General features: G+C 40.9%; 1 protein-coding gene across 1 annotated transcript in view; it reads right to left on the reverse strand.

Moving 5' to 3' along the window:
• GPBP1L1 (GC-rich promoter binding protein 1 like 1) overlaps positions 1-18,180 on the reverse strand; it is a 32,116-nt gene that overhangs the window by 10,407 nt on the left and 3,529 nt on the right. The window contains exons 2-6 of the mRNA XM_038183173.2: positions 5,233-6,136; positions 4,337-4,451; positions 3,564-3,693; positions 2,925-3,208; positions 27-99 (exon numbers count right to left, since the gene is read on the reverse strand). Coding sequence (XP_038039101.1) covers positions 27-99; positions 2,925-3,208; positions 3,564-3,693; positions 4,337-4,396 — 547 coding nt within the window. The 5' untranslated portion in view covers positions 4,397-4,451; positions 5,233-6,136. The remainder of the gene's footprint in view (positions 1-26; positions 100-2,924; positions 3,209-3,563; positions 3,694-4,336; positions 4,452-5,232; positions 6,137-18,180) is intronic.

Below are 18,180 nucleotides of genomic sequence, written 5' to 3' on the forward strand. Positions count from 1 at the left end.
ATACAGCAATGTACACCTTTACCTACCCCATACTCCAGACGGTGTCCCTAAAGGTTTGTTCTGGCTGTTGTGTCTTCCAGCTTCTGGATTCAAAGATGGCTGGAAAAACAAAACAAAAAATAGAAACAAAAACAATGCAATTGAGCACATTCATTATATCACATATAACAAAAAAGATTCTGTATTAGTGTAACATGCTTCTAGGAAACCACAGTATAGGTAGATTTCTCTGACCACCACCTGAACTAGAACAAGAGAGTGCTCTGTCACAAGACATCTAAAAATCTCAAGTTCTTATTCTCCTTAGCATCTGTTTAATTTCCAACAGAACTATCAGAAAGTTTACAATAGGCCCTTCAGTCTTCTACTATGCAATAAACAGATTCCACAATCTTACACACCCATAAAAGATTTAGGTATTTGATCAGCGGCAGCTCAAGAAATAGAACAGAATCCACATCATCAGTATATGGAATGTCTAGTCTCATTTCTCAAGTATTTTTATACAATAACTCTGTATTAACAGTTCAGCCAACAAAAGAACTACCCTAGGCTCCTAACATAAAGGCATAATGAAAAAAACAAACCACATCTCTATGGATAAAAAGCTAAATGTAAGCTATGCTAAGTTTCAGAGTCCATTTTTCAGGGCAATACTGCACACAGGCTCAGTGTTCTCTGCAGACTTACCTTTGATTCAGTACCAGAACTCAGAGGAACAACTAAGTACACATCCCAAGCTCAAAGCAGATACAGAAAATCCAACCATTCAAAGAAGAGTGATCCTGATTAGCTATTCCTCTTCCCCCGTCCCAAATAACTTCAGTTCAAAATAAAGCCATCTTTTTCCTCTTTTTAATGAATTCTTCATATGTTAGTTACTATGACTACCACATAAGTCTCTAATAATGAGCTTCTGAAATAGTAGGCATTCCTGTTCTATAAGAGTTAGGAAAAAAATGTTACACCATAGCATAAATTACTGCCTCAGACCCTAGAAATTCCTCCGTTTCAGTGCTTCATTTTTCAGTTACAGGTCAGTTTGATAGCAGTGGTGCTCACATTACAGGAGAACTTAGAGCAGCAGCCTGTTTTGCAGACCTTTAAGGAAAAGTGTTCCCATTTTATTGGCCATGCAGCCCTAACAGCTGCATACTTAACCACAGAAAACAGTTTTTCCACTATGGAAAAGACAAAAAAGAGTTATTTAGCAAAGGTTGCTACCAGGCAGTAGGTGCATGGTATTATCACCTTTAAAAAAAGGTGTGGCAATGGGGGAAGTCATTAGAGAAGACACAGCGATGTAGCTGGGAAAATAGATTTATAAAGACACTAAATAAAAGAACAAAGGAGGACCACCTATAAGAACGATTTAGGCTAAGACAGACTACAGCAGCATGGTCGCAATCATTACAATAGCTTTCTACATTTCAATAGGCTTTTGACAGTGTGTAGAACCAGCTTGCAGAAATCCTGAATTACAGTATTCTTGAGAAATCAGATCAACAGTAATCTACACGTAAGCTTAATCAGTGCTCTACAGGTGTTAACCAACCACCGAGGCAGGCTACCACTCCCACAACAGAAGCAGCTGAACAAGAGCATGCAATTACTCTCCATGCACTGCACTGAAAAACCCAGCAGTTTAAATCAAACTGGCTTCTGTAGCAATTTAAGTGAAGTCACTAGATTCTGGCCTGAAGCAGCTATGTTTTCACTCATATTTCACTCCAACTCCTAACCTTCCAAACTGAAGTGGTAGCATCAAAATGCCATGATAATTTTAGCTTTAAGCAGCCTTCCAGAAATAAAAGCTGAGTAAGAGAGCAAAAAGCTCACGATGATACACACAAGCGTGCACACTATCACCAGAACTCTCAGTACTGGAGACAGCAATGGCTTTAGCACTGAAGATTAAGTCAGAGGAATCACATTAAGTGGAGGGACTGAGTTACTAGAACTTTACAGATAACATCGACCTTATTACAGTGGTCAAGAACAGCCTGGAGAAAGTGAGAAACAAGACACACAAAACAAAATGCATGGTCTGCTAACAATAAAATGTTCAAATGTTCATCAAAATGGAGAAAAAAATAAATTGAAAAAAGGTAGAACCATTGCTTGCATCCTAAAGCATAAATATTAAGAAATGCACATGAGAAGAATAAAACCCTAAGTCTGAGTACAGTTTAGCAAAGTTGTGAAAACTAAAGATGTCCCAGTAAAAGCAGAGCCAGGATAAATGAGACTATTGTAACTGACAATACAAGGTAAATTGGAATACTGGAAAAAGAAGGTTGATGAACTGCAGATAACAATGGAAGAAATGGGTGAAGAAACACTGATCTACAGATTTAGAGAGATAAGAAAAGAATTTGACAAGAAAATACTATTCCAGATGACCCAAGACAGATGATTGCAAAGGTCTGGGCACATGTCATGAAAGCTTGGGGTGGTTATCATGTACACCAACACGTACCAGAATGCAGAAGACAGGAACAGCAGTTAGACTGAAGATAAGCTGAACAGATGTACTTAGGAGCAAAAAAAAGCTTTGAAAGCAAAGCCACAAAGGAAATACAGCTACTGCTCTTGTAGCAGATCAAAGTGTCACCATAAAAGTGTCACCTTTTGAGCACTGAAGATCTGACTTGTGAGGTACACAATGCTGTCTTCAGTTAATAATCATTTGGCAAAATATAGTAACGTGCCAAAACCCATAATCCAACAAGGTCATCAAGTCTCCAGGACTTGGTATCAATTAGCATCCTGCAAGCACTGGATCATTGTTAAAATATGTAGTGACCTGAAACATGGAATGCAATGCAACTCTAGATCCTTGCCACTTATCAATGCTAATAAAAATGAGATCTGAAAAGCTACTTCTCACAGCTGCCACTTCTGGTGAGAAGCTACACACTTACAAAGTCTTCTTCCTCAAATTGTAACTGCTCTTTGTCTTCCTTCTTCTCTTCCCTGGCTTCAACAGGCAGCTTTTCTTGAAAGGCGGAACTTTTCCGAGAATGGAAGTTGCCATTCCAGTGGCGATGAACTCCAGTTCCTCCTCCACCACGCTGGTTCACACCATCATGGCCCCGTGAGGGACCGTGCCAGCCAGGCTGACTGCCAGAAAGCCCAACATGAGCTCCTTTAGAAACACCAGAATCTACAGAATCATGGCGGAGAAGGGACGGCTGATGCCAGCAGTCTAAACAAAAGGAGATAAGTACGCAAATAAAAAAACGTCAACACTGCATTCAGAATACTGGAAATAACAGGCTGTTTTTCTCATTACATCAGTGTTTACTAAATAACTATGAGGTCAAGCTTAATAAACTGTGTGATTATCTCAAAAAATAAACCAAACTACACAAGGCATATACAGCTACCACAGAAACCCCATAAGGCCTGGGCACATGGCATGAGAGAATAGCACAAATTTCTTACAGGATGTTTTGAAAAGGTGCATTTTGGGAAAATGTTTATATTCTGCAGAATTCTTCTTTCCATAGAATACTCCAGAATGTTTGCTCTCAGATTGCATTCCAATCCATTCTACTCACCTCCTGCAGTTCGGAGGGGCCCGTTATTGAAAAATCCATCAGAAGAGTTGTGTCTCCTACGGCTCACCCCAAAGCGTCCCTCTCCCCGTGGAAGATGCTCTCCATGTTTCTCAAAGGTGGCTGCAGGGGACTGCAGAAAGACAAAAAGTAATATAATAAAATCCTCCTTAGGGCAATCCAGGAGCCTGTGTGTCCAACAATGATGTTTTATCAGTTGAAGAAAGCCACCCCAAAACCCACATTCCTGTGCTTTCAATACAGGATCCACATCTGTGTTGTCTTGCCAGTGACATCAACAGTCACCTGAACCTAACCAGAACGGCACAACTCCACACAGCCTACAAAGAATCAGAGAGAACCTAATACAATAATCTCACCAGCACTCCTTGCAAATACACACTTTCTGCAGAGTTCATTTAAGACATTTTATGTTACAGAAGTGCTTATTCACTCACTCCCCCTGAAGTCAGAAGAACAGACAGCGATGGAAGATCTTATCAGTCTTACTAAAATTCAAAAATACTCAAACTACAGCACTTCTGTGCTGAAATGACAAAGACTCTGTAGAAGACATTAATGCTTCTAGGGTTAAAATTCCAGATAATTTATTACTCTTCACTTTTCATAGAATCATAGAATCATAGAATATCCTGAGTTGGAAGGGACCCTTAAGGATCATCAAGTCCAACTCTTGACACCGCACAGGTCTACCCAAGTTCAGACCACTTTTAAAACTGTCATAGCTGTAAGAACAAGGGATCTGTATTAGTTACCTTGGTTGACTGTGGTGTTGAGAAGTTAAGCCAGGCAGGAACAAAGTCATGCTGCGCCATTTAGGTCCAGTGTCTCCCTTCAATAAAATGAGGCATCAAACCTCATGGCCAGGATCTGTAAATGAAAACAACATTCCCTGACTTATTTGTTCAAAACTGAAGTAATCATATAAATTAATTCCCAAAGCCTGGTCTATATTACGGGGGGGGGAGGGAAAGCACTGTTGTTGTTTACACTAACATTTTTTCCTGCTTTATTCCTCTGACCAGAACAGGTCATAACTTAAACATTCCTAGTTAGCCCCCATTCACAATTCCCTTCTAAAAACACACCTTTGAAGTTCGTGATAGGATAGGCCTGGAGATGGAAAAAAACCACAACAAAACAGAACAAAAAGCACACATAAGCCATACAATGCACCGAACTAAGACGTGCCAGAACTTGGGGTACATTCCTTCATTGCTCTTTTTCATAATCTACAAAGGAGCGACCACTGATTTTATTCCAGAGGTTGTAAATTAAGTATGACCAAACCAATAATGATATTGAGACACTGAGAGCAGATCAGAGACCTGGAAGACAACCATATGCCAGTTCCTGCACCCCTCAACTTAAAGACCACAAAAAAAGACCTGTATCTTAATGCAAGTTCAACTGAAGACCAGCAGATGTCTCACTGAGGAACATGAAGCTGAACTGTTCTTTTCAACTTGTCATAGCAATTTCCACTAGTCCAGGCGATAAGAATTCCATTACTACTCTGTATAAGGGAATTCTGCCTTTTTGTGGAAGGTTCTTCAGCTTTCCATTTTGCTTTATTAGTTCATGGCTGAATTAAAGTTGAAAAAGTCAATACTGTATAAGCAAGGAAAAAAAAGTACATATGATCACTCACCCAGAGTTTGGCCTCTGCAGTCCAATGTCCTCGCTTCCTTCTCTGCTTCACTGACCTTCTGGTTCCTTTCTTCTCCAGTATACTGTCAGGCCAGCCTTGAGGCAATAGTGCGTCTCGAAGCAGAGCACGAGAGGCCGCACTTCGTGCCAACTGTGCCCTTCACCCCCTCAGCTGCTCATTTTAACCTCTTTTTGCACTCTCACTACAAAAAAAATACCTAAGAAGGTAATTTGTATTTAAAAAAAGCCACGACCACGTTCACCTCATTAAATATCCTCTAGTCGTGGTACTACAGAAGTCAGCTTTTACATTAGAAAAAGGTTTGCCAGGTCTGTATGACAACATTCAGAACCACACCATCATTAATACTGAACAGATACACCCAACTCTGCTGGATAGTTCATGGTCTGCAGGTCAATCTGAACACTCTAGAAAAAGGACCACGTTACAGAAAAACGTCTGCCCCAAACGCTGAGATCTAAACAAGAAGTATCTGACCAAGTGCCCTTAAAAGATAATCTTCATTTTTATCAGATAAGTTTTCTAAAAAAAAAAAAAAAAGTATATATTTTTCTTTTTAAAAAATGAATGTTAGGATATACTCTGCACTTCACGTAGCTTGGTTAATGCTCCACAGAACTAAGCACTACTTGATGTAAAGCTCAAAAGCAGGCACAAACGTTTATATCCCCGTTTTTCACCATTTACATGCTGAAACATAGGTCACAAGAACAGAAAAATGCCAGGCCTAAAAATAATCTCTTCTACTCTATTTTTTGTAGACTGGGTGCTGCTTTTAAAAGGAAACAAATTATTCCACAAGAGCTTCTTCTTCTACAGAGGAGAGTTCACTTCTGGGTCATAGTCCTCTTCCATCAAAGAGGTAAGACAGGAACTGTAGTCACTATAAAAAAAACAAAACACAACAAAACACCATCAATACAAGTAACAGAAACATGACAAAGTACGATGAGAGAAAAACAGAAGGAAAAACAGAGCAGCTGTAGTGCTAGTGTAAAAGCTACTTGATCTCCAACCACAACCCAAACCGAAATCATCTAGCCATATAAACTAAATCACCTCCAAGTTAAATCCCTTTACCCATACTCTTTGCCTTGGATTCCTCAAGAGGACACTGAAGTGCTGAGACAGGATAGGAAACCTTGGCCCACAATCTCAAAGTCAGTCTCACAAGCTATCAACATATTTAATAAAATCCCTAATATTTATAACAGTGCCTTGCCAGAAAGTCTGAAGAACCAAAACCAACATCTGCAAGGACTGTGAAGAACGGATGCATTGGCTAAGACTAGAGATTCACTCAGCTTCTTTCTAAATAGCAGAAGGAACGGATACTCGGGTCCAACTCATCCTCTCCACATCACACGCAGCGTTATGCCCCGTCAGTCAGTCTTTTCCCAAAGTGAAACACTAGCCTACTCTTGCTCCCTTGAACAGATCCTATTCCATAATCTAATCCTTGTCATCTTTCTCCACACCTCTGAACTCAATCCTTTTGTGATGGTAGGTTTTTATGCAAGGTTCAAGATACGGGCAGACTGAAAATTTCTAACAGAATACCCCAGAACAGTAAAGCTTTATTCCTTCCTTATTAGCGGGGTCCCACAAAAATCCCAGTACCTGCCCATAAGTAAAATAGTTTGTCTCAAGCTCCTGCCTTTGGTTTCCCATTTTCAAAACCAAGGGGCACGTTCACCATCTCCCGCTCCTCTTCCACCAAGGCTGACACCTCAATCATAGTGAAATTTTGTGTTCAAGTTCCTTTGATATTCTTTAATGAATGCCACATGGCACTAGCAATTTTTTACTATAATTTATTCTGAATCTTTATGCATCAGTTGGAGGCAATCTGATTTTGTAAGGTGAACCTCCAGATTGGGAAATTCCTTGAGTTGCTCCATCAAAAACATCACCACCACCAACAAAATGTTTTTTTCCTGCTACAGCCTCTTTATCCTCCAACTATCTTATTGAACCCAGCTAACTGATAGGTTTTACTGCTCCTGAAACATCTGAGAGGGTCCATTGCTGTTTTTGTGCCATCAGCCGTTTCTCAGGATCCCTTCAGGCATGCCTTATGTGCCTTTATGTTCGATTTGTCAGAGCTTGTTTCCCTTGTTTGGATGTGGTTCCGTTCTTTGAACACTTTTGGTTTTCCTTGCACTCATTATGCCATTCTCTACTCTGCTAAGCACGTTTTTGTTTTTTTTTTTTGTTGCAAGTTAAGACTGGTTCGATAGAAGCTCAAAATAAACATACACAGGTGATACTGTAAGAATCATCACCTTTTTATCCTCACCCTCATATCATTTCTTCTTTCTGGAAATAGATGTTACTGTTGTGTAGGAGAGTTTGGAGAAGGGAAAGATTTTGGCACTTCAGATGTGAGCCACGATCACGTTTCTGGAAGCAGAAAGGAAACAAGCAGCCTCACAACCCCTACAGAGCGCCAGCAGAGATGAAGAAAGAACAGATTATATGTGGCCATACGCAATGCTGACCTGGAAGCTTTCTGAACATCGCATCTAATACCACAAGCTAGTAAGAAGTGTCACAACACTGCCAACAACAAAAGCACTAACCTCTCAAGACATTACATTAATGGGTAATTTTTCAGCTGTGTGAAACACCTGCTGCAGACAAACCAATTCTCCTACCATGCTGAACTCAGCACACGTACAGAGCTCCTTCAGATGTGACCTTCTGAGGCTGCTACCAAATGTTTCAGTAGTAAGCAGAAGAAAACAGGGATGCAGGCAATGCAGAGCTGGATATATTTAAATAAGATTAATCACTGTGCCCTCTGAATAAATATGCTTTTCAGAACAAACTGCAGAGCAATTAAGCCCTGTCAAACTCCTGACAGAGGAAAGTCATATCATTAAGATGTTGATTTAATGAACCTCAGGAATGATTCGTGCTGAACTGAAAGATGGGAACAAAACAGAGCAAAGCTCACACAGAACTGGCTCCTGTGCTTAAAGGTACCTAAATAAACAAACACCACAGAATTGCAATTTTGAAGAACTAGGTCAAAATACACAACAAAAATAAAACCACCATAGAAGTACAATACCAAGGTTCCCCTTCACAAAAAGGTTTCCAGTTATTTTTCAGAAATAGAAAACGAAAGCCTGTCAGAACTTAGCAAAACTTATGTTTTTACATCTCAGCACAATCAAAACCAGAGTGAAACTCCATGCAAGAATTCCCACCACCAACGTAGAAGATTCAGGCCTCTTAACCTGCTATTTTGATATCCTTAGGATTATCAGTGACCAGGGCAGTTCGTTAAGGAGCAACAACTCAACATGCATGTAGACAGCCTGGTGCAATGTGTAGACACAGGACTTTGGGCTGCTGTCTACATTTACAAACCTCACGCCTTCCGCTCCCACAGTCACTGCTCAATCAGAAAGCTTGACACTTGTTAAAGGAATAACCTCCACATCTTCCCAAAGCTTTTATCAAGTGTTTTGATACTTCTATAACTGTTGATATAACTTTTACTCTGAAACAATCCCACTTATGGATGTTGCAGTTACTGGGAGGCTTAAGAAAATCTGCATAGAAGTTGCTGCAGATTAAAGCAAGATGCTTAATCTCCACCCAATTTCTCTTTAAGTAGTATACAAAAGACATGCTTCAGATAGAAGTTTCAAAGTTGTGTCTTGAGCCCTTCCAAAATTGTATTTTCTGGCATACATATCCTGACAGCTGTATGCCAATAACAGCCTGTAGATGGCTCCTTATTCCAACAGACAAACTGCTCGTCAGTCATCATCTTCCTTTCCATGTAACATCACTAAAAGAATAATGTATATGACATTAAAACACAACATTTTCTGTTTGTTAAAACAAAAACTTGCTGTAAATACTACTGCTGAAGCGTTTTTGTCTCCAGGACTAGCCCATATGCTAGATTTCACAGCCTCCTTACACACTGAACCCTGGCCAACAGACCACTTTTACAACCTACCATATAACCGACATCAGCTATATCACAAAATAATAATGGGCAAGACCCAAAGTCTATTAATAATCTGCTTTGATAGCAACTTGCGGTAAATTCTTAAGAAAAAAGTGCAAGGACAAGCACGAGTAGCAACAGGAGTTCCAGCACACTTCCTGAGTTCTGCAGAGTTTTAAGGCAGTTTGTATTATAGTTTACTATCAGTCAGTGGCAATTTGTTGAATTTTTTTTTTTTTAAAAAACACATTTATATGTTTTTGTCTCCCAACTGAGAGGGGACAGCGTTTAATAGTACTTTATGCAAACTTCAGTTAGAGGTGATAAAAACGTCACTCTCAGTTCCACTGGATGCTCTCGTGTTACCCACGTACCTGAACACACCATATTCACTTTTTCAAGATATTTCTGATTTTTATATATAAAATACGTACACAACAAGTCATTGCTATTCCAAGCTAAATCAGACTACTTGTGGAAACTTTCTGACCATCTCTGATCACCCTCACTAGCCTTTACCATATCTTTTAGATACAGGTCACCAAAACTGCATAAAATGTTCAAGATCTGGGAGCATGATAAATTTATACAGTGGCAAAATTTTGCCTTTCTTATCCTTTCTTCCTAATATCTAACATAGTTTCTCTTTCTGACTACATGCAGAACTGAAATGACCTTTGCCAACTACTCAGTAATGAATACAGCAAAGATTCCTCAAAGTACATATGGGTCTGCCCCGCTTTGGTCACACACACGAACACGTGCGTGGAACAAACAAATTCTGCAGGCTGAGCTCCCAAACCTTCCCATACTGCATTTATGGCTCAGCCAATCTGGTCTTCAATTGCTTCACTATGGAAAACAGCAAGGCCAAAGATCATCCCTGGTAGCCACTCCCAGTTCCAAGCAAAGAAATCAAACAAAGGTGCTTGTCAATGCAAATTTAATCCATTCTCTTGGTGTTCAATTTTGAATTATTTCTGGAAATACAAAGCAGAAAATGAGAGCATCACTAAATGAGACACTTTATAAAGCCATACCTCTTTTCAGAGCAATTAAACCTGCTGTAATAAGGTTTGGTGAAGAAAAAAGGTTGTCTATCAACCACCCCAAATATTCTTTCATTGATCATAAGACAAATTTCTGACAAGTAATATAAATACATAAAATATTTACTTCTGTATTAGCACTTGGCTTCTGCTTGCTAATAGTTTTAATTAATCTTTTTAAAATGAAAACAATGTAAGTGATCAATTTTCGCTTGTTGCATTTAAATGTTTAATCTGTTTTTTTTTTCATAGCAATATCTTTTCTTGTTTTTGTTGCTACAAAACTACTTCTACCATTGGAGTTCAAAACAAAGTGAAAGTTATCAGATCTTTTTATATAATGAAATTTCACTGTGTATTTGTCTAAATATTAGAAGCTTAACACAAAAATGGAAGGAACACACAGGCATATTCCATTTAAAAGCAACACAAACATTATGGTAAGGAAACACACCATTAAGGTCAAAAACATCCTCTACTACACCATTCATAAAGTGCTCTTGCTGCGTTACCCTTCATTACAGATGTCCAGTTGTTTTAATCCTTCTGTTAACTTTCACTTCACTCCTAACATAGGTGTGACCAGAGTTAATCTGGGTACCAGGGAGTTTCTGAAGCTTTGTTTCTCAAGCTGAGCCTTCCATATACACCTGGCAGTATGAACCAAGGAGGTTACACCATGATCTACACCAACCAGAACGTAACACCGGAGAAATGAGCTAATCAGAAATGAAGATGTTCCTAAAACCCTAAGAAAATGCACAAATCAGCCCGATCAGCAGCGTGTTGTTCCTACTGCATCCTCTTCCATCTCCTGCCTTGGCCCACAAAACTGTAATTGCCCAAGGGGAAGAAAGGAAGCAAGGCTGGACAGACACGGGGTCTCCTGCTGCACCACACCATCCTAGTGTGCACCCTCTGAACAGGGATGCCCTGAATCAGTGCTTTGAACCTTTGCTCACAATGCATGTTTCAGCACACATCACATTTCAGTGCACATTTCCAAAACAGACAAGTTTGACTGGATGTTTTTTTCTGCCTCCGTGTTCCTTGTGAACCTCCTCCGGTCCCCCTTCAGCTCTGCTATCTACAGAGAATCCTATTAATTACAGCCCCTAATTCCATTTCTCCTCTCTTGCAGCAGCAAATCAAAGCCTTGGAGCCTCTGCTGAAAAACAGGGTAAAATTAAACGTTTACCCTTCATTATACATTTATCAATCCAGCAAACAGCACTACAGAAGGTCAGACAGACAGGATCTGTCAATCCCTGCCACAATCCCAGTTCACTTCGCTGCATTTCTATGTATTTCTCTAACTAGAACATGTTTACTTAAAAGTAAAGATTTGTTTTTCTAACTGGCCATCTTTATAAACTCAACTGGGATTTCAGCAATATTCCTAAAGATCAGATGTCAGCTGGGTTGCAAAAGCATTCAGAAAAATTAGTGAACAATTTAATGGGCGCATAAGGCAGAACAGAATTTACTTCCCTCATCACTTTTCTTTCTGTGCAGCTCTTTTCGTTTTTAAATCAAGCAGATATGCCTGAACAGACACAACAGAGCTTTCTACTTTGCAGCTCTGCAGAGTGGAGTGTCATTTAACAGGTGTATGCTGGTTTGTGGCAAAGAATTAATTCTGTGTTTTCACCAGAATACGACAGGTCTTGATTCACGCAGTACATGCACAGAAAGAGCAAGTCACAGCCTGCAGCCCAACCTAGGAGGAGTCCAAAGCATGCTTCTGATTTCCTAAAGGATGTCAAAAAAACATGACATTTCATTATCCTGTTCTCCCCGCAAAAAATACAAACCAAAACAAACTAAAAAACCAACCCCAGAACATGCCTTGGTATTATGAGAAGCATTTCATTTAATAGAATAATCATATTTGTGCACATAGCCCTTTTAGAATAACGTAATTATAAATCTTGATTCAACCTCGCACATATTATTAGGCCTTCCTATAAAAGACAACTGCAGCATTACTAGTTCAATAGTTGTCATAACAACTGTTGAGCTGAGTCTTCTCAAGCTGAGATCATTTATCTGCAGATAATGGCAGGTTCACCTACATAAAGTATCTGCAAAACAAACTTTCTTTCATTTTGCTTTCAGGATCCATTAATACAATTGTCTAGACACACCTTCGGTCTGTCTCACTACTGAAATCCGGCTGTGTTTTCAGAGGACAAATGTGGATGATCCAGAAGGACACGTACTGCGGGTAGTGCTCACAAGCCCGAGGTGGTGTGTGCCAGAGGAACTCCAACTCCGATCTGCCCCTCTTACTTGTCCCTGTCCTATCATAGCTAGACCCCTAACAGCTTAATACAACTGCCATTTGCATCTGAGTACTTAAAAATACCGTGAAAAGTGTTGTTAGAAATGTATCTGGCTGCTGAAAAAATCTACTATCTAAAAACGCCCAGCACTCTCATTGGATTTTATAGGATTATGGAAATCTGAGCCCATTACAACACTAAATGACGAATTAAAATGTTCATTGTGTATCAAAAAATCTTCCCGAGTACTCACAGGTATTAATGGATTTTGTGAAAACGATTAGTGAAAGATTAACACCTTATTTTTCACGTTAAAGCAAATTAATCCATCCTGCAGAATCATCAAAACTGTTTTGTGTTCTAGAAACAGCACTGCAGATGCATCCATTCCCAGATGGAAACACGCCAGCAGCTTGTCCCTGCAAAAGTTTTTCCAGAGTAACAGGTAAGGGGTGGGGGAAAATCACCAACTGTTATGGGTCTGAACACTTCCGCAAATCCGATGACTAACTTTAGCAAAGTGAAACCAGGTTAAGAAAGGTCCACGTGGCCATAGATATACCCTCAAACTCTGCTGTAGTGACAGTCCTCCCCCAGTGCCCTGTGCAGTACTGTTTGACGAACACCCCCTCCATTTACCTGCTTGCTTCCATTTCTCAAAGGTCACACCGACCAAATCCTACCTCCCTCAAAGTTCCTCGGATACACACATCCATCCAGCCACATACCTTGCAAAGCCTTTAACGACCTGGTCTCGTGAATACTTACAGATACTTTAGAACACAGTGAGGTCTGGTGAAAGGAGATGATTTCTTTCTTTCTGAACAACAATTGAAGACACAAGGACATACAGGAGTACCACAATCAAATCACAGAGAAAAAGATTTCCCGGACAAGAGCCTGCAAGCTCATCTGTGAAAGCAAGTTGTATTTTGCACAAAAGCCCAACACATGTTTTGGAAGAGCTGGCTTCTGGGGAACCTTGACAATAGCCTGTGCAAGATAAGGCTCAGAACCCCAGAGCAAGTGTGAACCTGCAACTTGGCATTTGCAACTGAATCATTCCAGGGGGTTTTGAAGAGTTCATTCTGAGCACAAAGATAGTGCTATGTTAAACATGCAAGAAACAGGAGACTCAACATCTTCTAAGCACAGAATGGGAGAGCACGGACTTTCTAGATACGGTGCCCACAAACAATTACTCCCAGAGCTTTGATACCATACAGCCACTGAAAATACCATCATCCCTTACAGGCCTCTCCTGTGCCACTTGAGTCTACTGCCTTTCAATGCCCCCTTAGCAGTCTGTGGTAGTTATGTAGGATTGGTAGTTATGAGAACTGTTGTATTTACCTGAAATACTAAAACCTGCTCGCTGCTGTCCCCTACTGCAAGGAACAGGATGCCAGGTATTGCACACGCCTCTATTAAGCAAGTGTATACATTGGCACTACTGATAAGAAGCAACACCCCGCCCCCCTTAATTTAAAGGGCGTTAAATAGTGTTTAAATGTGAACAATGTTCTGAACTTTCCAGCAGTTTTAGCACTTTGTGAAGTGAGGTATTTTAAAACCTGGAGAAGGCATTCTGCTAGTTTTAATCAATTCCAAAGACCTATTTAGCTCTTCAAGAGAAGAGAATCAGAAATCTGTTCTGCAGTGCACTTTGATCTACAGAGCTTTGGAAAGCATGCGAGGTCAAGGCAGGGCTCTGCTCTGCCCTGAACCTTCTGAAGCACAACGCCTTGTCACGGCTGCCTCTAAAGGTATGGCCATCCCCTCTAAAACCTCACAATAGATCGAGTGAAATGCCAACGTAGAGCACATCTGCGTGGCCTGCCCAAAGCCTTCCTGACCCAAGTCACTTCCACGTCTTAGCAGCGTGCACCAGGATAATGTTCCCCATCATAAGGAAAGAATGGCAAGTATGTAATTACTGGCTTATCCCAGCTGCACACTGCGTACCTCCTGCCTACCTGTCTTCCGGAGATGGAGGCTGTAAGCAGAAATGAAACCAAGTTCTCCTGTACCTTAAAAAAAAAATAGGATGAGTGTTTCCCACTAAAGGGGACCCAGTACTTTTACAACCCAGTATTTTACCAGCGTTGTTATTACTACTACAGGACATTTACATTGAAATCTATTCATTTCGGAGCTGAGGAAAACGTATTTCCTTTGTTAAAGATTATTAAATACAACCAGACTATACCAAACATTTGTTTCAAGGCAAAACAGACTATAGATCTAGTACAGAGAAGCACAGTCTGCATTCCAGATGAAGGATAAGAAAAGAAGGCATGTCACTCGCAAACTGAAAAAGAAAAAAGGAATCAACAAACCAAACAGAAGGACATCCAGAAGTAAAAGGCCGTTCTCTCAAAAACTGTAGGACTACTTCCCCTCAATACCATTACCCCAGCCCTAGGAGAGCCGTACTACCAAGTGGGCCAGGCAGTGCATTCCAGCTCTCGTTACTTCCTGCCCTACACTGTGGGTCTAATCATACCATCTCCACCCCTCCCTCCGGTTGGATTACTTCCAAGCTATTTTACATCAAGTCCAGGACAATATGAAGAAATCCAATATTTATTCATCTGTGACTACGACATGACAAAGACACGTTCACTCAGCACCTCCCAGCATGTGTACAACACCTGCGTTACAGTTTGTGGGGTTTACACTCGGCTATCGTTTGCCTTCCACCGGCTTAACATTTTCACCACCCTCTCTGATAAAGAAAATACCAAACATCGATGCAGAAATGTCACTGAAAACAGTCCAGTTTAAAACAAGGCCTACACATCTGAAATAAATCGCATGAATAAATATCCCACTTGTTTGGTCTTGGCCTCGAAAACACAAAAGGAGAAGGAGTGATCCCTAACCTTGTGATGAGATGATTTGCTGCAGCTGGCAGAGATATCCTCTTAGGATGTTCGGGCTGTTTTGCTGGAGCTCTGTGATCTAGGCAGTGAAGCTCTGAGAGACATTCAGCAAAATAAATCAAGGAGTTATGGACAACACATTGCCCAGTGGGTTTGAACTTTGTCTTTAATGTGGAGAATTCCTGTCTCAGTACACTGCAGGTACAGCGTGCAAGTTAAGAGTTAAACAATGTCATTTTCCTGTCCTAGTGTCCTACAATAAACTAGGGAATACTAGGAAAACATCTGGAAAAAAACCTTGAGAGGTTTCATAGATCATTCCCTTCTCCTGAGATTTAAAAGACCTTAGTTCTACCCTCTCCCATCAGATGACTTTGAAAATAAATTAAGCAACGTCCCCCAAAAGAATTTGTACAGTCATCTTCAGTCTGCAGAGGTCCAAAAATTGATCCTACAATGTCTCAATAAACATCAGCAAAACAAGTTTGTTATCAGTGGGCTGGAATCCATTATGCAGGTATTCATACCTCCACTGGCATATTTTGGGGAGCTGTAAATCATGAACGATTACCATATCAGCACCCTCCAAGTGTATCTCTACGATCTGTTTTGGTTATTCCTATGGTTTGAAAGCCTGTCCCCGCACCCAGTGGCTAACCTAAATATCTGTGGTTGCCATTTCAGCCCCCAGCTGCTTCTCCTACTCACCACAGATAGGGCAAGCTGATGAAACTCTGCAGCTACCTTTGAAAACATCTTTCTCCAGATCAGGACTTCACTGTTCCCTGACTTAAAGGCGATCCTAATAGTTTTTTTAGGGGAAGCTGGGAAGACCACAGACTACCCCATATCCTAACACTGCTTGGCAGCGGATTTTTTGGATGTTAACAGCACATTCTGGGATCAAACATAGCCACATTTTCCAAAAACAAACAAAAAATGCCACAATCGCTCCAGTTTTATTGCTGAAGCTATAAGCTTTTAGGTTCAAAGTACTGAAGACGATAAAAACTAACGTGACCCAGCTACCAAGCCTGACAGCTTGCAGACAGTGCCAGGATGTCAGAGCTGGCTCCCACTTGCACCTGCAGGTAACTTGAAGCTGTTTTATAGGTTACCTCCTGATGTCTGATGAAACACAAGTTGTACAGAACCATTCCAGAGCTAAACAATCTCATTTTTCAACCTTCACGCAGGGGATATCTTTCCAGACCTTATCATCTTCTTTACAGACCCTTTTACCTAGCCATAACTTACTCAGAGCATGACAATATCATGAACTGAACAAGGCACATTCAGCTGGAGACCTACCATTCCCCAGCAGAATGGGAAAACTGCTTCATTACCATATTTACAACTCTTTTACATATTCCAGTATGACAAGTGAATTTTCGCAGCAGCGGTGCTGCTGATTCATGACGATTTAGGAAGCACTACAACCCCCAGATACTCTCTCACAGAACTGCTGCCTAGCCAGCTGTGAATTCTGTGTAAAGTAATATTCCTAAACACAATTTGAATCCCATCTACACTAAAATGCATTGTATAGATTTCACACCACTTGAATTTGTCACGAGCATACAATCCATGTGTTTAGTAAGAGCATTATCTCAACACACGCAAGTGAAAACACCAAAGGCTTTGTGACCCAGGAGAGACTCTGCTCTGAATGCTCTTCTTTTGTCCCTCCATGACGAGGAGAAGTTGACCATACCCACGTCCTGCCTGTTTCTAAACGTTGTGAGTGGACGCGCTCCACCCCTTTTCAATGCTCTGCAACTTTTCCCCTCCCTGCAGGCTCTCGGTTCCCTAAATGCTGTAGGACACACTCCATCAGGCCCAGCCAATCTGAAGACATTTAAGTCATCTGTAAGCTTTTTCTCTGCTTAAACTGAGTTCAAAGTAGAGGAAGGTTTTCCAGTACAGAAAGCGAAGATCATAATAAATTCAACATTTGCAGGGTAACAGAGTTGCCCCACCGAGTTTTTAAAGAGGAGCATCAAAGGCCTTTTCAGACCACCTCATGTGAATACTGATTAATCCCTCAATGACGGATGAGGCACTGCAACACAATGGCAAAGCACTCCTTTCTGCTGAGAGGCCGGAGACTTGCAGTAAGCTTTGCCATAAGTGCACCAGCAACTCTGTGGAGAACAATAATCTCCGTGCCCATCATAACACCACACACCTCCACGGCAGGCTCAGCCCTTTATTTACAAGGGAGTTTGTCATCCTTCTTGTGTGATGAGCAAGTTCCAGAGCACAATGGTCACTGTCACATGCTCCCTGTGCTGCAACTGGCCTGAGAGCCACAGCGATCCAGGAACTCAGCCTGTGCCACGCTAAGCCTCTGTCCCGTCAGTCCTTCTTGGCCATGCCATTATCCCCCAACACTGCCTACCTGAACACAGAATAGATGTTCGAAAGAGATTTCCATGAGAAGTTCATTCAAAATACTTCACTTCTTCCTAAAACCAAAGACTTGAATTAAAGGCAACATCATAAACACACACTAGGTGCATGTACCTTTGCTTACTGAGAGCCACCAACATCACACCATGAAGCTGAAATGCTGCTTTTAAGGTGGAAGATAAGGCTACAATACCACCAAATTTGAAGGGATCACAAGATTCAAGGAAGGAACCAAGGGAAAAAAAAAAAAAGGAAGAAAAATAGGCAAGCATTTTTGCTGGAATGACCCTAAGTCCTAGAACTTCGGTAGCTCCGGGTGAGCCCCC

The sequence above is a fragment of the Anas platyrhynchos genome, chromosome 8, assembly GCF_047663525.1.
Source record: "Anas platyrhynchos isolate ZD024472 breed Pekin duck chromosome 8, IASCAAS_PekinDuck_T2T, whole genome shotgun sequence".
Classification (NCBI taxonomy): domain Eukaryota; kingdom Metazoa; phylum Chordata; class Aves; order Anseriformes; family Anatidae; genus Anas; species Anas platyrhynchos.